Source organism: Perognathus longimembris, chromosome 23 (genome assembly GCF_023159225.1).
Source record: "Perognathus longimembris pacificus isolate PPM17 chromosome 23, ASM2315922v1, whole genome shotgun sequence".
NCBI classification, from domain to species: domain Eukaryota; kingdom Metazoa; phylum Chordata; class Mammalia; order Rodentia; family Heteromyidae; genus Perognathus; species Perognathus longimembris.
In genome coordinates this window covers 20,387,361-20,409,615 of record NC_063183.1, presented here as the reverse complement: position 1 = coordinate 20,409,615, position 22,255 = coordinate 20,387,361, and the positions used below count along the sequence as shown (strand labels likewise).

The 22,255-nt window shown below is 44.2% G+C and overlaps 1 protein-coding gene across 1 annotated transcript in view; it reads left to right on the top strand.

Annotated features, from left to right (window-relative positions):
- The window catches only part of Tln2 (talin 2), a 321,645-nt gene that overhangs the window by 214,879 nt on the left and 84,511 nt on the right, over positions 1–22,255 (top strand). The window contains exons 18-27 of the mRNA XM_048332637.1: positions 175–383; positions 867–965; positions 6,332–6,499; positions 7,824–8,118; positions 9,348–9,514; positions 12,909–13,037; positions 14,986–15,099; positions 16,693–16,806; positions 19,797–19,931; positions 21,144–21,272. Of these exons, the coding sequence (XP_048188594.1) occupies positions 175–383; positions 867–965; positions 6,332–6,499; positions 7,824–8,118; positions 9,348–9,514; positions 12,909–13,037; positions 14,986–15,099; positions 16,693–16,806; positions 19,797–19,931; positions 21,144–21,272 (1,559 nt within the window). The remainder of the gene's footprint in view (positions 1–174; positions 384–866; positions 966–6,331; positions 6,500–7,823; positions 8,119–9,347; positions 9,515–12,908; positions 13,038–14,985; positions 15,100–16,692; positions 16,807–19,796; positions 19,932–21,143; positions 21,273–22,255) is intronic.

Below are 22,255 nucleotides of genomic sequence, written 5' to 3'. Positions count from 1 at the left end.
TAAGGCTCTGTTTCTGTCTGCCTCCTGCAGGATGATGGGGAACCAGCTCCTGTCAGTGTGGGTAGAGTTTTGAAATTTTCTGCCTAGTACTCCTTACCTCCTGCCATGCTAGGCCCGCCTCATCCTCGTTCTTTACCCCTCTCATTTGACGGTGATGATCCCTCTCTGTCCCAGGTGACCCTGCAGACACAGATTACACAGCGGTGGGCTGTGCCATCACCACTATCTCTTCCAACCTGACGGAGATGTCCAAAGGCGTGAAGCTGCTGGCGGCCCTCATGGACGATGAGGTGGGCAGTGGGGAGGACTTGCTCAGAGCCGCCAGGACCCTCGCTGGAGCAGTGTCCGACTTGCTGAAAGCTGTGCAGCCTACTTCTGGGGAGGTGAGCACCCCGGATGAGCAGTCACTCGGGTGGCCAAGGAGACAGCTGCATCCCCTGGGTACCGTGAGACTCGGGCTTTCTGTGCTCTTAGTCTGAAGCACTTCCGAAGTGCATGCATGCCTGCAAATCCAGGGACTGAACACATATGACTAGCATCCATTGAAAGGAGATACAGTTGACACCCTAATTTTTTTTTGACACCCTAATTTTTATATAGCCCATGCTACCTCCGTACTAGTTGTGTGAGGCTCATCCTTGGGCATTTTAAAATCCCATCCCCCTCTCACTGGCTTGTGGGATATCAGGGGTTTCTGTGTACAAGTCTCACCAGGATGTCTGTATCTCTGACCTGGCAAACAACCCAAGATTGTCATTGATGTCTAAGAGGAGCCCGTCCAGCATGAATCCCGTCTGCATCACATTTGATGATACTGTAGGGAAAATGCATCTTCTTTCCAACCAAAGCGTGTTTCTTGTTCATAGCCTCGGCAGACGGTCCTGACGGCTGCTGGAAGCATCGGCCAAGCCAGTGGAGATCTTCTGAGACAGATCGGAGAGAATGAGACCGATGAGCGATTCCAAGTAAGATAATCGCAGCTTCTCAGTCTTGGAAAGGAGTTTAAGTGATGGTTCAGAACTGAGCAGGGAGCAGAGCATGTAATGGAAAGAAAACCCAATCTTCCCCAAGCTGTCAAGAATAAGGCTTGATGGTGTGTCATTTGGGAAATGAGGTCTTTTTGTGTTTATTTAAAAGATTCTAGTGCTGGTGGCTCACACCTGTAATCCTAGCTACTCAAGAGGCTGCAATCTGACAATCATGGTTCAAAGCCAGCCCAAGCAGCAAAGTCCATGAGGCTCTTATCTCTAATTAACCACTAGAAAACCAGAAGTGAAGCTGTGGCTCAAAGTGGTAGAGTGCTAGCCTTGAGCAAAAGAGCTCAAGGACAGTGCCCAGGCCCTGAGTTCAAGCCCCATAATTGACAAAAAGAAAGAAAGAAAATATAAAAATAAAAGATTCTTAGTAGAAAATCTCATTTCACTAATATGTAAAGCATATATTTAGGCTTCTGGATGGTTTCTCAATTTTCTGCATATTCTTAAATGCCAAAGTAGAGAAAAAAGTCATGAGCTACCCTGTTTTTGTTCCTCTATAATTTTCAACTGCCAGTCTTATTTTCTCTTCAGAGGCACTTTGTAATAGTACCATCTTTGCTTTTTTTGTTTGTTTTTTCTTTTGGTAGGGGTGTGTGTATATGTCTGTGTGTGTGTGTGTGTGTGTTAACTACTACAGTGTTTTAAAAAAAAGAAAACAGTGAATGACACTATTTGCAAACCAGATTAAAAGGCTAGAGATGTGGCTTAAGAGGTCAAGTGCTTACCTTGCAAGCATAGGGCTCTATGTTCAATTCCCAGTACCACCAAAGAAAAAAAAATTTAATTAAGTAAACCGGGTTGAAGGCAACTTGAAATCTATATAATCAGAGGATTCCAAAGTAATGACTAAGTAGTTTGAAAACAATTATACCATAATTCTTTTTTTTTTTTTTTTTTGCCAGTCCTGGGGCTTGAACTCAGAGCCTGGGCACTGTCCCTGAGCTTCTTTTGCTCTAGGTTAGCACTCTACCACTTTAGCCACAGAGCCACTTCTGGCTTTTTTTCATGTGGTACTGAGGAATAGGCAAGCACTCCACCACTAAGCCACATTCCCAGTCCTACATAGTAATTCTTAACTGAAAAGTTTACACCAAACAAGTCTCTTTGGTCAGCAATGTCACCAGGGATTTTTTTTTTGTCTGTTTGTTTGTTTTATCTTGGTGGCACTGGGGTTTGAACTCAGGACCTCACCTTTGTAAAGCAGCACTCTACCTCTTGAACCATGCCTCCAGCTAAGGGCAGCATTCTTGCGTTCACATGCAAGTGTAAAAATGTGTGCATTCCATGCTCGCCTGTACACTCATGTGTACACACAGCAGTGTGCACTCTCCTTTGTATTCAAGGTGGTTCTGTTTCCTGTGCCTTGTCTAAAACTACAGTGTGCGGAGGTCTTCCTGTGATCCCAAGTTTTCAGCGCTTGGGGACATGTGTTGTTTATTCCCCCTGTGAACAGCAGCTGTTGCCACTGTGGGCAGCTGGCCTGAGATACTGCCAGTGACCCCACAGTCGCTCAGACAAGATCTCAGCTTGTCTGCTGCCTCCCCAACTGCACGGAGAGGGTTCAGAGGCCCTCTGTGAGCAGTTCTCACATAGTTGTGCACCAGTACAGCTTACCTTCCTACTTTTCCTAAACCTCCAGTTTGGCTTTAATTACATACACCAATCCCTATTAGTCTCCCTGGAAAATGTCCTTTATCATATCTATCTAGTTCTGTGTTTGGGGGAAATAACAGAATGTCATTAGTCTTCATTGCAATTGTTTTTACTCTTTTATTAATTTTTGATGCAACACGTAACTAGATAGCAAAATGTTCATTTACAAGAAATCTTCAAGATATCTCAAATGTATAAGAACTATGACCACAAATATCACCAAATTCAGGAAAATAACATGACTTGTTTAGCTACCTGACCCTCTAAATATGTATTATTCCTGCATTTTTGTTTATGTCATCTGTGTTTACTTGATGCGGCAATGACTTTGTAATACCTTATGGAGAGAGAACAGAAAGCTTTTTCATAGTCCGCTTTGCTTGACCTTACTAAATGGGTTTCTTGCTAAATGGGTGGCAATTATTTTTTCTGGGGTTTGAACTCAGGGCCTCATACCCTCACTTGACTTTTTCATGCGAAGCTGGTACTCTTAACACTTGAGCCACAGCTCCATTTCTGGATTTTTTTTTATTTTTATTTATTTATTTATTTTCCATTCCTGGGGCTTGGACTCAGGGCCTGAGCACTGTCCCTGGCTTCTTTCTGCTCAAGGCTAGCACTCTGCCACTTGAGCCACAGCGCCACCTCTGGCCATTTTCTATATATGTGGTGCTGGGGAATTGAGCCCAGGGCTTCATGTATACGAGGCAAGGGCTCTTGCCACTAGGCCATATCCCCAGCCCCCCATTTCTGGATTTTTGCTGATTGGTTGGAGATGAGAATCTCATGGACTTTTCTGCTCTGGGTGGCTCCAATCACAATCTTCAGATCTCAGATCTCTTCTGCCCAATCTGATTTCAATCACGATCCTCAAATCTCAGCCTCTTGAGTAGCTAGAGTTACGGGCATGAGTCACCAGCACCCAGCTTTCTAGTGCAGGTATTTCTTGATAGGCAGGTGCCTTATTAGATTTCACTGCTGTTTAAATAGGCTAAATTATCTCAAAATGCTAAAAAAAAATAATAATAATGCTTTCTCCAAAGCATTCAAGATGGCTGAGGTAAATCAAGATTCTTTCCTAAGATTCCTCATACATCCTTGTATTTTTTTTAAGCTTTGGTGTTGTTATTTTTTTCCTTTGATACATTGCTTTCATGGTGTTCAAATGCAAACTCTTGCTTCCTGAGGTTGGTCTCTGTTCAGACTTGCTTAGGGAGCAGAGTCAGGTTCAGGGTGACTTGGATGTTTCCGTTAGTGTGGGATCTCTAGGGTAAGAGCCAACCCCTTAAAGAAGACTCCTGAAGCAAATCCTTAAGGGCCAGCTTGGTAAGGTAAGTCCCAGCCTATGCTAGGCATGCAGAGCCTCTGGCTTAGTCACGTTCAAGTTCCTGAGCTGTTTTTCTAAGACTTGAGTCTTGAGATCCCATCATAGACTTTTCTTGCATTTTCAATGTACTGCGTGTTCTCCCAGAGTTAACAAGGATTTATTTTACACAAGCTACATAATAGTAGTCTTGTTGAAAAGTTTGACAAAGGCCTTGTCAGCAACTATAGTTGTCCTATCACATTCTTTTTTCCAACTGTATTTGTTTTGGACAAAATTAATAAGAAGAACAGGATTTCTTTAAAAGACTCTAACAAAGCCCTTTCAAACAACCCTGACTCTCTCCAAAATCCTGACAAAAATCCTGATTCTTCTTTGAAAAGATGGATTCATACCAAGAGAAGGGATAATCTGACCTGCTCTAGGAAGTGATGTTTTAAAAGCTTTTTAGTAATTTTTGACACTCAAGCTGTTTACATTGAACTTTGAGATTGATGTCCAAGAACTATAAGCTGGCTACACTGGGAGCAGCTCCTAAAAGTGGTGTGACAAATAAGCAGCAGCCAGCTCCTCAACATTCAGACTCACAGGCATTTCCCTTGAATACCCAGGGGCCATCGCAGACGAGATGAAACTGTCCCTTTAAGACCACCTGGTTTGTGTCCATTTTACAACCCGCTTTGTTGGTCTATCCACATGAGTTTCACAGTATCCTGCCTTACACAGTCTCTTAACTCTATATAAAATTGTCTAGCCTGAACCCTCTTCCAAACATAGTTTTTCATCAAATATCTCATTGTAAAGACTCTGTGGGTGCCCTTTACATTTCAAATCAAAAGCGCTTTATGTTATCTGATGAATAAAGACTTCTGACTACATTTCCTTGAGGAGATTGGTGGGGGGGGGGGGGGGGGCGGTGAGCCTTGACATGTTTGCTCAAAATAACAACAGCTCATATGTTTGGAAAGTTATTGCTCAATCAGATGAGTTACTTCCAACATTAAAAGCAAAGAAGTGAATGAAATGTATCCACAGTTATTCTTCAGGTCGAGCAGAGAAGTGGCAATCTAGCCGGCCAGGTCCCACAGAGAGCATCAGATTTATTGAGTTGCAGAGCATCTTGCCACTAGATTTTATTTGTATGGCTTCTCTTTCCACTTTCCATAAGAGTTTAATCCCTATCCAGAAGGATACCAATGCTGAAAATAAACTTATGCTCAGGACATTTCTTGGCTCTCCAATGTATGATGCCAGCTATTATTTGCCAGTGAGTGTCCAACACTGCCCCCTGGAGGCAGAGATGTAGTCGACTTTTGGATGATAACTTGGATCCTAGTGCAAACTAGAAACCCAAAAGATAAATAAATCTTCAGCTTATACTGGGGCATGATTTGGTGGCTGTGAATTATAGCCTGCCTCTGGCACATGGTGTGCATGGTATCTGAATATATCTTCAGTATCTCCTGACTCACTGCATCAATCACCTAGAGAGATGTGCTCACGACTCAGTGTGGCTAAGGATATCAGTGTGCATCGGTGGCTAAAGTAAATATCCTTCCCTCACATGAACCTGTTTTAGATTTAAACCTATGCATTTTAATGGATGTAGGAAGAAACTGTTACTAGGATGCAAGCTTCTGTCCCCTGTTCCTTTTTTTTTTTTTTTTTTTTTTTTTTTTTTTTTTTTTTTTTAGCCAGACCTGAGGCCTGTACTCTGGGTTTGGGCTCTGTCCCTGAGCTTTTTTTGTTGAGCCACAGCACCGTTTCTGGATTTTTTTTTTTTTTTTAGTAGCTCATTGGAGATAAGAGCCTCACAGACTTTCCTGCCCAGGCTGGCTTTGAACAGCAGTCCTCAGATCTCAGCCTCCTTAGTAGGTAGGACTACAGGTGTGAGCTCCCTGCACCTGGCTCCCCTATTGCTTTTAAGGATAAGTTGACTTGTCAAAAAATAAACAAAAGAGGGGCTGGGAATATGGCCTAGTGGCAAGAGTGCTTGCCTCGTATACATGAGGCCCTGGGTTCAATTCCGCAGCACCACATATACAGAAAACAGCCAGAAGTGGCGCTGTGGCTCAAGTGGCAGAGTGCTAGCCTTGAGCAGAAAGAAGCCAGGGACAGTGCTCAGGCCCTGAGTCCAAGCCCCAGGACTGGCCAAAAAAAATAAAAATAAAAATAAAATAAACAAAAGAATCTAAAATACTGAGGGAAAAGATGGAATGGAATTTTAATAAACTGTCTAGGTAGATGCTAAATAATATTTTTAGGCTGTGAAATATGATTAGAAAAATGAATTGGCCTTCGATTCCCTTTTTCTTAGGATGTTTTAATGAGTTTGGCCAAAGCTGTTGCCAATGCTGCCGCCATGTTGGTGTTAAAGGCAAAGAATGTCGCCCAAGTGGCCGAAGACACCGTCCTGCAGAACAGGGTGATCGCAGCTGCCACTCAGTGTGCCCTTTCCACGTCCCAGCTCGTGGCGTGTGCCAAGGTGAGCCAGCAGTCCTTCCTTGAGGGGCAGAGTTTGTTCAAAGAGTTTTAGAGTATCTTCTTTCAGGTGACATGATAGGATTGGAGCATAAACTTCTGATTTTATCATTTGATTTTTACCCAAGTTCTTGGTATGTATGTGGTGGTGGAGTGTGTTTGTGTGTGTGTGTGTGTGTGTATATGTATATGTATGTGTATGTGTGCATCCTGATTTCAGGGCTTAAACTCAATTGCCTCTCACCCCCTTGCTCATGGCTGGCACTTCACCACTGGAAGTGCCTGTAGTTGAGCATTTTGTGGGTTAATTGGAAGATAAGAATCCCACAGACTTTTCTGCCCTGGCTAGCTTTGAACCACAATCTTGAGATCCAAGCCTCCTGAGTAGCTAGCAATACTGATGTGAGCCACCCGTGCCCAGCTCTTACTCATTTCTATATACAAATCACTCTCACTCCTCGAGACATCTCCGTGCATTGCAGTGCATAGCATAGAATAAGTCTTCGCATTGTGTGGTACAGCATTATAAATAGGCTCAAAAAAGAATCCACAGCTACTTGGGGAGTGCTTCCCACACTGCAGTGCCCAAGCAAGGGTGTGAATTATTCTAGGATAGGCTCGCTCTGTGTCATACATCACCCTGTCAGCAATTCCAGCAGCCCGGCAAGCAAGAACCCACCCCATTATCCTTCGTTCATTTGCTGACAAGCAACCTGAGACTGTCAGATGTTAGCAAGGAGCTGATGATCACATAAGTAGTAAGTGTCAGAACTGGGGTGATAACTCAGCTCTGCCTGGCCCCAGGTTCCCTTTCCACTCTACCACTCCTGTCTTCTTCTCAAAACATAGGGTTGTTTCCATTTCTGAGCTTGATGCTGTGTAGACCTGTGACTTCCTACTTCCAACCTCCTATTTCCTGTCCATGAGAAGATATGCAACATTGATTGGTGACCTTGGCAGTCTCCCGTAACCATCCTGCTGGGATCCTCAGGAAGTTCACATGATCCCCTGGTTCTTTAAGTACCTTATAGCAGTGGGCCAGATGCTTAAACAAATGCAAGTCTTTTAGATAGTTTGCCCACAAGACTCACTGCAGAGATCCTAAGAGAAAGGAGCTCTCAGAAAATTCTCTGTGGTTGTAAATTATCAGGACATCTAAACTCATAAAGATATCAGTGTAATGTAAGGAGCACAGCAGTGGTTTAGTTGTGTTCTTGACACTCTAAGAAACCAAGGCCCAGCACACAGTGGGACTTAAGGGAGACCAAGGGGGTACTGGGGAACAGACATCACCACCATCAGCCAAGCCTTGTTTCTATCTTGCTCAGGTTGTGAGCCCAACCATCAGCTCCCCTGTGTGCCAGGAGCAGCTGATCGAGGCGGGCAAGCTGGTGGACCGATCGGTGGAGAACTGTGTTCGCGCCTGCCAGGCGGCCACCGGGGACAGTGAGCTCCTGAAGCAGGTCAGCGCGGCCGCCAGTGTGGTCAGCCAGGCCCTGCATGATCTCCTGCAGCATGTGCGCCAGTTCGCCAGCAGAGGGGAGCCCATCGGCCGCTACGACCAGGCCACTGACACCATCATGTGTGTCACTGAAAGCATCTTCAGCTCCATGGGCGATGCAGGTGAGGCACCTGGCTCTGGGGAGAGATGGGTCTAGAGGTTCCCACATGGTGATGAGGAAAGGCAAAGGTCACCGGGGTGACTGGTGTGGGCAAGTTCTCATCAGCCTCAGCCCAAGTATCCCACTGAGGCTTAGAAAAAGATACAGGAGTCCTGACTCACTCCATCTATAGCCACATTAGACATGAACAAGGTCAACTGGGTTTTTATTAGCACTGAGAGGGAGATATGAGGAAGAATGCACCAAGCACATCCTTTGCACCTTAGGCTGAACCTGGAGTCCATATTCTTCTCAAAGAGAACTCATGGCACAGAGTAGATGGTGTGGTATTACTCATTTGTTGGATGATAGCATGCAAATCCAAAAATTTAAGCTAAATTTACCCTATGCGCATCGCTCAAAGAGTTTATTATAGGGGCTTTTGTGCTAAAAAGTGAGATAAACTGTTTCCTAAATAAGTACTTACTAAAAGTAAACCCCTGTAATTTGCTCCTTGCCTTCTCTTTAGGAGATTCTTCTCTGGCTACTTGTATCATCATGTCTGTTTCTCATAGACAGAGGTTGGACTTAAATGTACTTGGGAAGTAGAGTCCAAGTAGCACAGGGAATTTTTAGCTCTGAATGTGATTCACTTAGAAATGCATTGCTCTGCTCTGGAGGCTGAGATATGAGGATCACAGTTCAAAGCCAGCCAAGGTAGAAAAGCCTGTGAGACTCTTTTTTTGTTTTTTGCCAGTCCTGGGGCTTGAACTCAGGGCCTGAGCACTGTCCCTGGCTTCTTTTTGCTCAAGGCTAGTACTCTACCACTTGAGCCACAGCACCACTTCCAGCTTTTTCTATATATGTGGTGCTGAGGACTCGAACCCAGGGCTCATGTATACGAGGCAAACACTTTACCACTAGGCCATATTCCCAGTCTGTGAGACTCATCTCCAATTAAATACCAGAAAGCCAGGAGTAGAGCTGTGGCTTAAGTGGTAGAGTGCTAGCCTTGAGCAAAAGTAGTTCAGAGACAGGGCCCAGGCCCTGAGTTCAAGCCCCAGGACCAGTAAAACACACACACACACACACACACAGAAACACACAAGAAAGAAGTATATTTTTAAGAAGTAGGACATAGAGGTTCTCTTCTTTCTATCCTTGCCAGACGGGCAAAGGGACAAGGGGCAAGATGGAGTGTCCACTTTGGAAGGCAGACAAAGAGCCTACATTCTCTGTCTCCTCCTCCAGGTGAAATGGTGCGCCAGGCCCGGGTCCTAGCCCAGGCTACTTCTGATCTTGTCAATGCCATGCGGTCAGATGCAGAAGCAGAAATCGACATGGAGAATTCCAAGAAGCTCCTGGCAGCAGCGAAGCTCCTGGCGGACTCCACTGCTCGCATGGTAGAAGCTGCAAAGGTATTGCACTGGGTTTCCGAGTGAACACGACTCAGTGTAAGGATTTGGAAGGTGACATCAAAGTGGAGAATGATCAGAGAGAGTATGCATCTTTTTGCTCAAACTTGTATGGCTTGGTAACTTGGTAACCCATGACAGGTAGCAAAGTAGGTTGTTGGACATGTAGAGGGAGGAGGGAGGCAGAGGCGTTCACTCAGCAGCAGACAGTGAAGCACCTGTGAGTTTTTCTCCAGCCTCAGTGTGACCTTACCCTCCACTTGATTTCTCAACTCCTAACCTCACATTCTAGCAGCAATTTTCAATATTAAATAGGTCAATGATCTTTTTTTATTCCCGAAACACATGTGACCGGAAGTGTTTCAGATCTCAGTGCTTTTTGGAATTGGGAATATTTGCATAGACTTTGCTGGTTGAGCATCCCTCATCCAGAAATCTGAGGTTCAACTTCTGAGCAGCATCTTGGCTCTCAAAGAGTTTCAGACCATGGGAACATTTTGGATTTCAGGTTTGGGGAGTAAGGATGCTCATCTTGTATAAAGCTTTGAGCTAGAGTTGTATTTGGACAGCTGGGTGTGAGGGTCTCATGCCTGTAATCCTAGCTGCTCAGGAGGGTCAAATCTGAAAGATCTGGGTTTAAAACCAGCCCAGGCAGAAAGTCAGCAATAGTCCACCTCCAAAATCACCAGCAAAAAATGAGGGCATGGCTCAAGTGGTAGGGTGCCAGCCCAAGCAAGCAAGTGCAAGGCCCTGAGTTCATATTGCAAACCCAGTACTGGCAGGAGGGGAAAAGAGTAAATATTGTACATTTTAGCAGCTGTTCTATATAGCTTGGTGTTTCTAAATATCTGTGTGTGTGTGTGTACTGGTATTGGGGCTTGAACTCAGGGTCTGGGCACTGTGCCTGAGCTATTTTGGCTCAAGGCTAGTCTACCACCTGAACCATAGGTCCACGTTGACTTTTTTGGTGGCTAATTGGAGATAGTTAGCTCTACTTGGGCTAACTTTGAACCGCAATCCTCAGATCTCAGCCTCCTGAGTAGCTAGGATTATAGACATAAGTTATGGATGCCTGGCTTTAAGCCAGTGATTCTTAACTAAGAGTCTCTGTCAGACTCCCCCCGAAAATGCACTGTCTCATTTCCACCTCAAAGATCCTGCTTCAAATCATTGTTGAGACTTGGTATCTATGATCTCCAAGGAATGTGCTAACCTACCTCTAGTGAGGACTCTTTTGAATGGATCATCCCATATTTCTCTGTGTGTCTCTGTACATGTGTCTTCTGCAGTTAATAGAAAATACAGATAAGGATTGAAAAGAAAAGAAAAATCACCTTCTACTTTTTGGTCCCTGAAATAACATTTTCTAAAGAATCTCTATGACTATAAGATTCATGATACATCTCCACATTTTATCCTATCTCCCTGGCTCCAATGGAATAGATTTATAGCAGCAAAACTTGTGGATTCGTCTAAAGTATATTGTGACACATGCTGAACCTTTCTTACCCTTATGAAGGATTGAGTCTTTAGAGATGGGAAGCAGAGAAGGAGAGAGGTGCCAAGTCTGCTCTGCTCTACCCTCCAACTCAGAATCTCCAGGAAAGCAATTCCTACACGTGGCCTTTAATAGCATTTTCTTACCATCTTTTTGGAACACATTTCCCCATGGCCCCTCCCCCAAAACCATCCCTAGTATTCTTTCTGTCCTAGCTCTTGCACCTTCCCTGGAGACCTCACATTTACATGTACCTGTAAACATTTCCACAATGCCCTGAAGACTAGTGCATCATTACTGCCCCGAGAGAGAGTGGGAAAGGAGAGATTTATCTGGATAGCCATTTGTGTATGTGTGTGTGTGCCAGTCTTATGCTTGAACTCAGGGCCTGGGCCCTGTCCCTGAACTTCTTTGACTCAAGACTAGCACTCTCCACTTCCAGCTTTTTGGTGGTTAATTGGATATAAGAATCTCACAGACTTTCCTTTCTGGGCTAGCTTTGAACTGTGAAACTCAGATCTCAGCCTTCTGCATAGCTAGAATTACAGGCATGAGCCACTGATGCCAACATGTTTAGACTTTTTAAGTGAAAATTTTAATTTGGCACATAGTTATACATGTATACAACATGCAGTAAGATGTCATACCCCACTTCCCTGGACCATTTGTCATTTCTTTGTGCTAGAAATTATTTTTTAAATCTTCTTAATTTGTTATTTTTACATATATAGAGTGGTTGCCAAACACAGCTAACCTTCTGTACAAGATAAATGATGCTGTCCATCATCCAGCTGTCCATACTAATAGCAGAAATTCCAGGCCTTTTAATATCATGTGTAAAAATAAACTCAGGTGCTAGGAGCCAGTAGCTTATGCTTAGAATACTAGCTACTCAAGAAGCTAAGATCTGACAATCACAGTTGGGAGTCAGCCTGGGGAAGAAAAATCTATGAAAGGTCTGGGAATGTGGCCTAGTGGTAGAGTGCTTGCCTCACATACATGAAACCCTGAGTTTGATTCCACAGCACCACATATATAGAAAAGGCCAGAAGTGGTGCTGTGGCTCAAGTGGTAGAGTACTAGCCTTGAGCAAAAAGGAGCCAGGGACAGTGCTCAGCCCCTGAGTTCAAGCCCCAGGACTGGCAAAAAAAAAGTCAAATACTACTCGGGCCCCAAAAATCTATGAAACTCTTATTGCCAATAAACTCAGAAAAGGCCAGAAGTAGACCTGTAGCTCAAGTGGTAGAGTGCCAGCCTTGTGCAAAAGAAGCTCAATGACAGTGCCCAGGCCCTGAATTCAAACCCCAGGAGTAGCACAGAAAAATAAATAAAAGTAAGCTCAAGGAAGTGGAAGTGTAGCTCAAATGGCAGATCACCAGCCTTGAGTGAAAAAGCTAAGTAAGAATATAAGGCCCTGAGTTTAAGCTCCCGAAAATAGTGCACATACAGAGAGAGAGAGAGAGAATAAAATAAAAAATAAGTACAAATTTGGCAAGAATAAAATAGATTTCTTTTTACTGGCATTAAATTTCTTTTGAGCTGACACATAGAAATATAAAAGCTGTACATGTTCATGGGATGAGATGTGACATCTTCATGCCTTTTAAGACCTTGGTATCTGGCCTCAGGGTAATTTGTACAGGAGACTGGGGCTATGGTGTGGTGTTTAATGAGTCCCATGAGCTAGATACCATTTAGCTATGTAGGACTGAAGCAGCCCCTGGTGGGTATTTTGGGCTTAAGGGGAACACTTTGCCATGAACATATATTGTTTTCAGTATTGCTTTTCTATCCAAGTACCTTGTGTTACTAGGAAAAACATTAAAGTCATGCATTCGGTGAGTGAGACATGTTGTGTTGCCTCTGGACCATTTGAAATCTTCGTTTTTACCTTTGCAGGGGGCTGCCGCTAACCCAGAGAATGAAGACCAGCAGCAGAGGCTGAGAGAGGCCGCAGAAGGCCTTCGGGTAGCAACAAATGCTGCGGCCCAGAACGCCATTAAGAAAAAAATTGTCAACCGGCTGGAGGTCAGGGGACTGGCTTTTCACATTCTCCTTTTAGATTGCAAAGAGTTATTTGAATTTTTTTTTTTTTTTTTTTTTTTTTTTTTGGCCAGTCCTGGGCCTTGGACTCAGGGCCTGAGCACCATCCCTGGCTTCTTCCCGCTCAAGGCTAGCACTCTGCCACTTGAGCCACAGCGCCGCTTCTGGCCGTTTTCTGTATATGTGGTGCTGGGAAATCGAACCTAGGGCCTCGTGTATCCGAGGCAGGCACTCTTGCCACTAGGCTATATCCCCAGCCCTGAATTTTTTTTTTTTAAAGAAAGTAATTGAATCAACAATGTATATGGTGCCCATATAAAGAAAGCTAAATCCAGATCCAGATCCTCAATGGGTGGCTTAGGTACTTTCGAAGTATTTACACATTTTGAAAAATGGCTTCAGTTTGTGGTCCCTAAAAGCTAAAACCCTGCCGGGCCACCCCCATGACTCATGCCTATAATCCTAGCTCCTCGGGGAACTGAGACCTGAGAATCTTGGTTCAGAGCCAGCCTGGGCAACAAAGTCTATGAGATGCTTATCTCCAACAATCTCCCAAAGAGACAGAAGTGGAACTGTGGACAAATGGTAGAGCATTGGCCTTTTACACGAAAAACTCAGGGACCGTGCCCAGGCCCTGGTTTCAAGCAGGATAGCACAAAAACATTCAAACAAAAGCTAAAGTTCTTTCCAAATTGAGCATGAACTTTTTTTTTTTTTAAGGAGAAACTTGGATTTTTATTTCTTTATTTATTTTCCTTTTTATTCTTTTGCATTTTAGGGTACATACTTTCAGAAAGGATATTTACTGTGTTGGCAGCTCTGACTTTTTTTCTACGCCTCCTGTAGAAAATGCAGTCTTTGAAAGATGGGATAGGAAGCATGATTGAGGAATGTGGAAGGGAATGAGACCAACTACTTCTGTTATTTTCAGAATATTTATTCTGACCAAAGAGTCGAAACTAGTAATAGGCACACACTGTGTAAATAAATATTTGCTTTTGCGCACATTCATAGGGACTCTTAACTCTAAGAGGAACTGGAGGCTGGGTTTACTGCCTGTCTGCAAGGAATACTTCCTTGTGCAGTCTACTGTGTCTTGGAAGAAAATTGACCTCGATGCTCTTTGAAGAAGAAGAAAGAATGAAGCCAATTATGTACCCCAAGGGGACAGTCTTGGCATGTCTGAACCAAGGCCTCTGGGCAGGCATTGTAAAAGAAACCCAAGCAAGGTAGCCAGGGCCAGTCCAGACCAAATCATCGCTGTCTTTAGGAAGTGGAAGCTGGGTGCTGGTGACTTACTCTTATAATCCTAACTACTCAGGAGGCTGAAAGCTGAGGAGCACAATTTGAAGCTAACCTGAGGTAGGATAGTCCATGAGAGGATCATCTCCAATTGACCAGCAAATAAACCAGAAGTACAGCTGTAGCTCAAGTGGTAAAGAGCTAGCTTTGAGTGGGAAATCTAAGGAACAGTACCCAGGCCCTAAGTTCAAGCCCCCGGTATAGGTACATGCACACACACACACACACACACACACACACACACACACACACACACACACAGTTTTTTGAAGAACTTGGAATCTAGCTAGGCACCAGTGGCTCACGCCTGCAATCCTAGCTACTCAGGAGGCTGAGGATCATGATTCAAAGCCAGTCTGGGAAGGAAAGCCCGAGAGACTCTTATCTCTAATTAATCACCAGAAAACCGGAAGTGGAGCTGTGGCTCGAAGTGGTAGAGCACTAGCCTTGAAGAAGCAAGCTCAGGGACAGTCAGTGCCCAGGCCCTGAGTTCAAGCCCCATGGCCAACTAAAAAAACAAAAAGACGGAATATGTTCAGTGAACATCCAAGCCCCCAGCCCTGTGGCTTGCATGCATGTATGTGAACTTGCCTGTATCGGGCTGGACTTACCTGTCTCCTCTCCCCTTTAGGTTGCCGCCAAGCAGGCTGCAGCCGCAGCCACCCAGACCATCGCGGCCTCCCAGAATGCTGCTGTTTCCAACAAGAACCCTGCAGCCCAGCAGCAGCTAGTCCAGAGCTGCAAGGTGAGGTTGCAGAGGGCCTGGTCATCTGTAGATGGCTGACAGCATTAGCAGGCCATGTGTCTGTAACTGAGTTAAGACAGGTCTTAGGGGCCTCTAATCCAGTTTCTTCCAGCTCCAGGTCTGGGTTTTGTCTATTAAGTGGACAGCCTGCCTTCATTGTCTTCCTTTTGTCCTCATTCCTTCCAAGAGGTTTAATTTAAAAACAAACAAACAAAAAACACCAATGAGGAGTCCTGGCAGGCTCTAAAATAGTACTGAAGCATTTACTTCCCAGTATTCCTCTCTCTTTTGGTTGTAGCAGGTTGATTTCCTGCTTTCTCAGAACTAACTCTACCTTAAGGATTTTATTTCATATTGTCCCTGTGACCTTGTGCTTTGTGATTTACTGTTATTGTCTATTTGTCCATATCCTGAGACCCAGGCATCCAAGTTTCATTGAAGCAGCTTCCCATAATCGCGTTGAGCCCAGGGAGTTTGACTATTCCAAGATATCTTTGCAGGGTGCCAGATACAAATTTTAAGAGCCCTTGCCCTCTATGGCAGGATGTCTGGCTTGAGACTCCTGAAAGTATAGGTGTAGCAACTGTGCCTATGTCAGACATGTGATTGTGCCTGGGTAAGGAGAGCTAGCTACTACTGCCCCTTCGAATCTCCTCCGATGACTCACACAGGAAGAGTGTCACCATACCGCTTTCGAGCAGGGAATCACCCAGAACTCTATGGTCCTGCTTACATGTGGAGGACTGGATATACTCTGGAAGGAAGAGATCCATTTTCTTGGAAGACATTCCTCCGTGGCCTCTCTCCCCACCCCATCCCCACTGCTCCCTCTTGTCCTGGCCCCGACAGGTTCCTGGGCCTCTCGTGCTTGACGCCTTGTGGGAGGAAAAGGTCCTGTGAGAGTAAGAACTCTTGCTGTAGGGTGTTCTTTGCTGTTTGGGCCTCAATTCAGCTACTAGTAAGGGGTGGAAAATTGGTCTTTCCCCTTCTCAGAGAGAACATGGCTTACTGTATCCAGGGACATGGTACACAGTGAGCCTTCTGACCCTCTTCTGCAATGATACTGAAAGTGCTGTGTGTCTGAGTGTCACTGCCAGGAAGTGAGAGGTGTACCGTTAATCAGGTTTGGGTGAAGAGTGCCAAGTGGAGCAAATTACTGTAAGCAGCAGTCCAGAAAAGGGTTGGGGGACATTTCCATGGAACTATTTTTAACCCTTACTCGAGTGGTTTTTTTGTGGAGGAAAAAAAAATGTGCCAGCAGGCCAGGATGCACTAGGCACCTTGATCTTTTTTTTTTTTTTTCCTTTCTCTCTCTTTTTTTTTTATCAGTACCCAGGACTAAATGGGCACTCTTCCCCAGTTCTGTTGTGTTTTCATCTGTTTTTTTGGATGGGGGGGTCTTGCACTTTTGCTGGAGACAACTTCAGACAGCATTTCTCCTTCTTCTGCCTCCCACATAGCTGGGGTTGTTACAGGCTTGTACCATCATGCACTGGGCATGTGTATCGGCAATGACAGCAGTAGTGATGGGACCTGAAAGCCTGCTACAAATGTGCTGTCTGTGCTCAGTTCCTGTCTCCTTGCTTCCTTCAGGCAGTGGCCGATCACATTCCCCAGCTGGTACAGGGGGTGAGAGGGAGCCAGGCTCAAGCAGAAGACCTCAGTGCCCAGCTGACTCTCATCATCTCCAGCCAGAACTTCCTCCAGGTAACACACATGCGCACCACAGGTCTCACTCAGAACCCCTGGCTGGTAGGGCCGGGTTGTATGTCCAGTCTGAGGAGAATGAAGTTTGTTTGGGTTACCCAAAATGTTCGTGCAGGCAACTTGCCCTTGGGAGCTGGTCTGCCCTTCCATTTTTCTTACTCAGAAGTTATCTCCTGACTTCTTCTTAAAGAGAGGAAAGGCATCCTGAGTTGCAAGATGAGATGAGCAGCCCCAGGCTGGATAGTGCTTTATGTTTTCTAGTGTCTAGAGTGCTATTAAGACTGTCCTTCACGGGCAGAAAACACGGTGATCACATGTTTGTGACGGGTTCCTGTGCACTTTGGCAGTCGGTCAGCATTATTGTCCTTTCTGGGTTGAGGGGAAGATTTATTTTCAAGAAAATTGAATAGTGAGGATGGTGAGAATGTTAAGTTGTTGGGAAGAGTCACATCCTTTGGGTCAAAGGCCCTCCTTTGTCAGCATTCTTCTCCACTCAGGTCTAGAACAAGGATGAGGAGTTGCTCCTCTACTTGCTGGTTAAGTTCAAGTGCTGCTCCACTTGATAAGCATGAAAGAGATAAACATGGAAGTTGATTTGTTTCCTGGTGTTTTCACTGCACATACATGCAAACACATCATATGCTCACAGTCTTTTTCAATTGGTATTCATTATATAGAAACCCCTAGTCTTTTTTTTATAACTAGCATTTATGATTTTGAATAATTTCTACCATGGTGCTGTTATTCTATTTATCAGAGGACAAACAGAATTTTAACTTTTCAACCATCATAAACAACCTGTAAAGTGATCCTCATTACATATTCAAATCTGTGGCCCCCTCTTGAGCTACTACCTTAGGGTAAATTTCCACAAAAAGGATTGTAATCAGCTCATTTTTCCCCCCTTTGGTACATTGAGACTTAAGACTTGGATATGGTCACTCTTTGTTTCCTTTCTCCCCACCCCCTTCCCTCCTTCTCTCCCTCTCTTTCTTTCTCTCCTTTGTTTTGCTGCAGTACTGGAAATTGAACCCAAGGCCTCCTCATGTTCGCTAGCCAAACAACCTCCCTCTTGAGTTGTGCCCCCAGTTACCTAGACTTGGTAACTTTGCTGGGGGCGGAGTGGGAGTAGAGGGGGTCAAGCTCAGAATCCTCCTGCCTGTACCTCCTGAGTATTTGGGCTTACAGACATGTGCCACCACTCCTGGCTGGTACGTCTCTGTTCATTATACACAGGACCAGCAAGATCATAGCGTGTCAAGACAGAAGAGCCATGTAGACATGTCCCTGCTTCCATTCTGTGCTTGTTTGGTTTTTTCTCCCACTTTCTCTGTTGTTCTTTTGACTCTGCTGCCATGGACACTTAGATCTTTACAAGAAAAGTCAAGGTTACAGTAAATGGCAAGAGATTCAATGAATCAAATAGTTTAGTGCAGGAGATAAACTCCGAGAGCCTTGAACATGCTGGTCAAGTGTTCTACCCCTCAGCTACTTTCCCTCATCAGTTTATGCATTTTAAACTTCCTTCAGACATGTCATATCCTTCCAGAAGGTTGATTGCATCTAAATTTACAACTAGCCATAAATGAAGCATATTTTTCATACATCTTTTAAGTGCTTTCAAAATCACTTTTTTTCCCAGCTTTCACTATAGAATACTTTGTGTTGAATTTTGTATTTCCTGCATCTTTGCAATGTTCAATGCTTCTGTTGTTTTTTGTTATTCGTCCTTTGTGCTATTCTACTCATGTTGGTTTTTTTTAATATTAACTGTTGCTCTTAATACTTATGATCCAGCACTTACATTCTTGCAACTTTTCAAAGAGAAATTGTTATAACATATGTACTTAAAGCTTTAAAAGTAGGTATGCTCTTTGATCCAAAAATTCTACTTTTAAATTTTTACATGAAGCTGGGCACCAGTGGCTCATGTCTGTAATCCTAGCCACTCAGGAGGCTGAGATCTGAGGATCATGATTCAAAACCAACCCAGGCTGGAAAAATCTATGAGATTCTTATCTCCTCTTATTACCAAAACACCAGTAGTGGAGCTGTGGCTCAAGTGAGCAAAAAAGTTCAGGGTTAGTGCCTAGGCCCTAAGTTCAAGCCCCAGTACCAACACACACACACACACACACACACACACACACACACACACACGCACACACACTTATGCAAAGAAAATTATCAAAATTTAACTATGTACTCATCATCATTATTATACTTAAAAAATGGAGGTATACCCTACTATGAGGTGGAGATGGAGAGTTGAGCAATGTTAACAGATGCATGTAATCAAATGCCATATGGCTGATCAAAACAATATGTGAAACAAAACAAATAATGTGCTTTTATTTCTCATGCACAGATGTCCACACATGGTAACATGATTCTAGTTTCTGAATGTGAAATCATTTTCCTTGCTTTCTGGTACCAGGATTTGAACATAAGCCTTGAGCTCACTCTGCTTGCTTGCCTGGTTGACACACTATCACCTGAGATACACTGCCATCCCAACCTTTTGCTAGTTAAAATCTTATAGATTTCATCTATTTTCTTTCTTGCCCAGGCTGGCTTCAGACCCCAGTACCTAGCTATTTCCTTGTTTTATTTGCCATCATTTTTCTAAACAGTCTAGTGGGTTTGTTTAAAATTCATAGTAAAGAACTATTGTGAGAAATGTAAAGAACTCCATTTAAAACAGGGCTGTCTTAGAAATCTTGTGAATGAGAATTCTAAGCCACTCTATCCTCATGTTACCTCTCCTACAGCTCCCACCGTGTCATATACCTTAAAAAGAAATCTAGAATGTAGTATCCTGCGATAGCTGTCTGAGATGGTACTTAGAGGGTCAGGATTGGAAACAAATGGGTGTTTAATGTTTCTCTCTTTATAGCAGAATAACTCCTGACCACTGTGGAGAGGTTGCTTTTGGCTCTCTCTGCCTCTTGGCAGCATAGAGCATTGTCTTTCTGCTCATCTTTTCACAGCCTGGAAGCAAGATGGTGTCCTCCGCCAAGGCCGCAGTGCCCACTGTGAGTGACCAGGCCGCAGCCATGCAGCTAAGCCAGTGTGCCAAGAACCTGGCGACCAGCTTGGCTGAGCTGCGCACCGCCTCTCAGAAGGCAAGTGGGGCCTTGTCCCGGCAGTTCACGCATAAGGGAATGGAGCTTTCCCGCCTCACTGCTGCTGTGGCGTGAGTGCTGCCCAGGCCTGAGTGTGGCAGAGCTGTCCGCTCCATTTGCATGATGACATACCCCTGTGGGTTGGCTTTGGCTGCCTTTAATACTGTCTCCCTCAGTCACCATCTTCTAGTTAGTTACAATGGCTCAACAAAGTTCTCTGTAAGTTGCACACTTCCTGTTCTTCCTTCTCCTCCAGTATTCTGGGACAGCAGGCAGTAGTCTATGTTTTAGTCTGAGGCCGGGGGGCGGGGGCGGAGAATAATGTCTTGATGCCTGATTAATTATGGATCAAAATAATTATATTTGCCAGCTTCTATTGTTGTGACAAATACTTAAAAGGAGAGAGTGTTTACTTTGGCTCATGGTTTCTAAGATGTCAGTTCCTGTTCACATGACTATGTTGCATCGAATCTGTGGTAGCACACACATGGCAGAGGAGACTGGGTCACCTGAAAGCAGCCAGGAAGAAAGAGAAAGAGAGGCAGGATATCTCATTAAAGGGCACCCCTTCCTCATTGATCTAATTTCTTTCCAATAGACCCCTACCTCCAAAAGGTTCCACTGCCTTCCAATAGCATCACACACTAACATGGGCCCTCAGTATAGAGGCCTTTAGAGGAAATTTCAGATCCAAGCTATAGCAATAAGTGACCATATTTTCTAGGTTTGATCTTATTTGTTTTGGTTTTTGCTTTTTTTTTTAAGGGAGGTGGGAATCATTCCTATTCAAGGCCTTGTACGTACGAGGCAGGTGCTCTACCTACCACTTGAGCTACTTTGCCAACCATTATTGTATTGGTTATTGTTTGAGATAGGGTCTCACTTTGTGTGCAGCCAACTCTGGAATGCAATCCTCCTATTTGTGCTTACCCTGGGCACAGGGAATGAAAGCTCTCTCCTCTTAAGGACAAAATAGTTTCAAGGAGACTTTAAGCATATCCAGTTTTAAGATGTACATAACTACTTAGAGTAAGACTGAGGTCTTGACAGGATGATTTGTTCTCTGAACAGATCCTTGGCCCCTTTTCCTCTCCACTACCAGGTTCAGACAATCGCTAGGTCTAAACAGAAAAATTACTTCATATGTAGCAAAGTACTGGGGTCCCTTTGCCAAGAAGATTGTGTACCCATACTCCCCCACTCTTTCAATAGGCCCATGAAGCCTGTGGCCCTATGGAGATCGACTCAGCCCTGAACACGGTGCAGACGCTTAAGAATGAGCTGCAGGATGCCAAGATGGCAGCCGTGGAGAGTCAGCTGAAACCACTTCCAGGGGAAACGGTAAGACATCGGGGTCCAGCAGTCAACCAGGTCAGCCGAGTGTGGGTTTTTCCTCTTGCTACTCTCACAATGAGGAGTTTTAAGCAATTCAGTTAGGGAATTTCACAAATTTTGAGAGCAATTTGGTAGATTGACCCTCATTTCTTTAGAACTGCATCAGTACAGAGATTTCCCTGAAGGGCTTGTAGGGAGGGTTTGTGTGTTTACTGGGGATTTGTCTAAGGATGAAGAAGCATCTTTTAATATTTACGTGTCTTTTTAATAAACAAGATAAATGCTAGTGTTTCAGTTCAGGGTTCTGGCTTTTTCTGGAAGGAGTACTCCTGCCACTAATAATACTAGGCCTCAAGTTGCCAATGATAGCTTCTAGACAATGCTAGCTGTGGACAGCGTCTCCTGTGTGTCTCATATTTTATCTATGAGGTGAGTGGCAATGGGGTTCTAATGGTAAGCACATGGTCGATAGTCATGTATTTATGGTGGAAAAACATTTAACAGAACCTGGAATGGAGACCAGCAAATCACTTTAATACATTCCTACTGTTTCATTGGAAATGGTGGTCTCAGAGGTCTGATTTGATCAGATTGGTACCTCATAATGACTACATCAGAGCTTTCTTGGGGGGAGAAAAAATACCAGTCCTCACATCTGTGAACTTGCTTTTTTTTTCTCAGTGTTGCCAGTAAAATACCACCACTTATCAAGTTCCTGTTAAGCACCCTACATACACTCAGTCTAGCTTGTTCTAATGAAAATCCTAATTAATAATCAAGTGTTATTAAATCAATTTCTGAGAAAATAGAGGCACAGGCATTGTCTCAGTTCCTTCCCATCTCACATACCCTTGATACTAAGTAGCAGGAGGGCAATACAGGACAATGAGCCCAGCTTTAGAATAAAGAAATCTAGGGCCACAGCCTGCCCCTGACTACCAGCTGTGTGGGACTGGGTACACTTCCCAACCCTCAGTTTCCTTAGATTG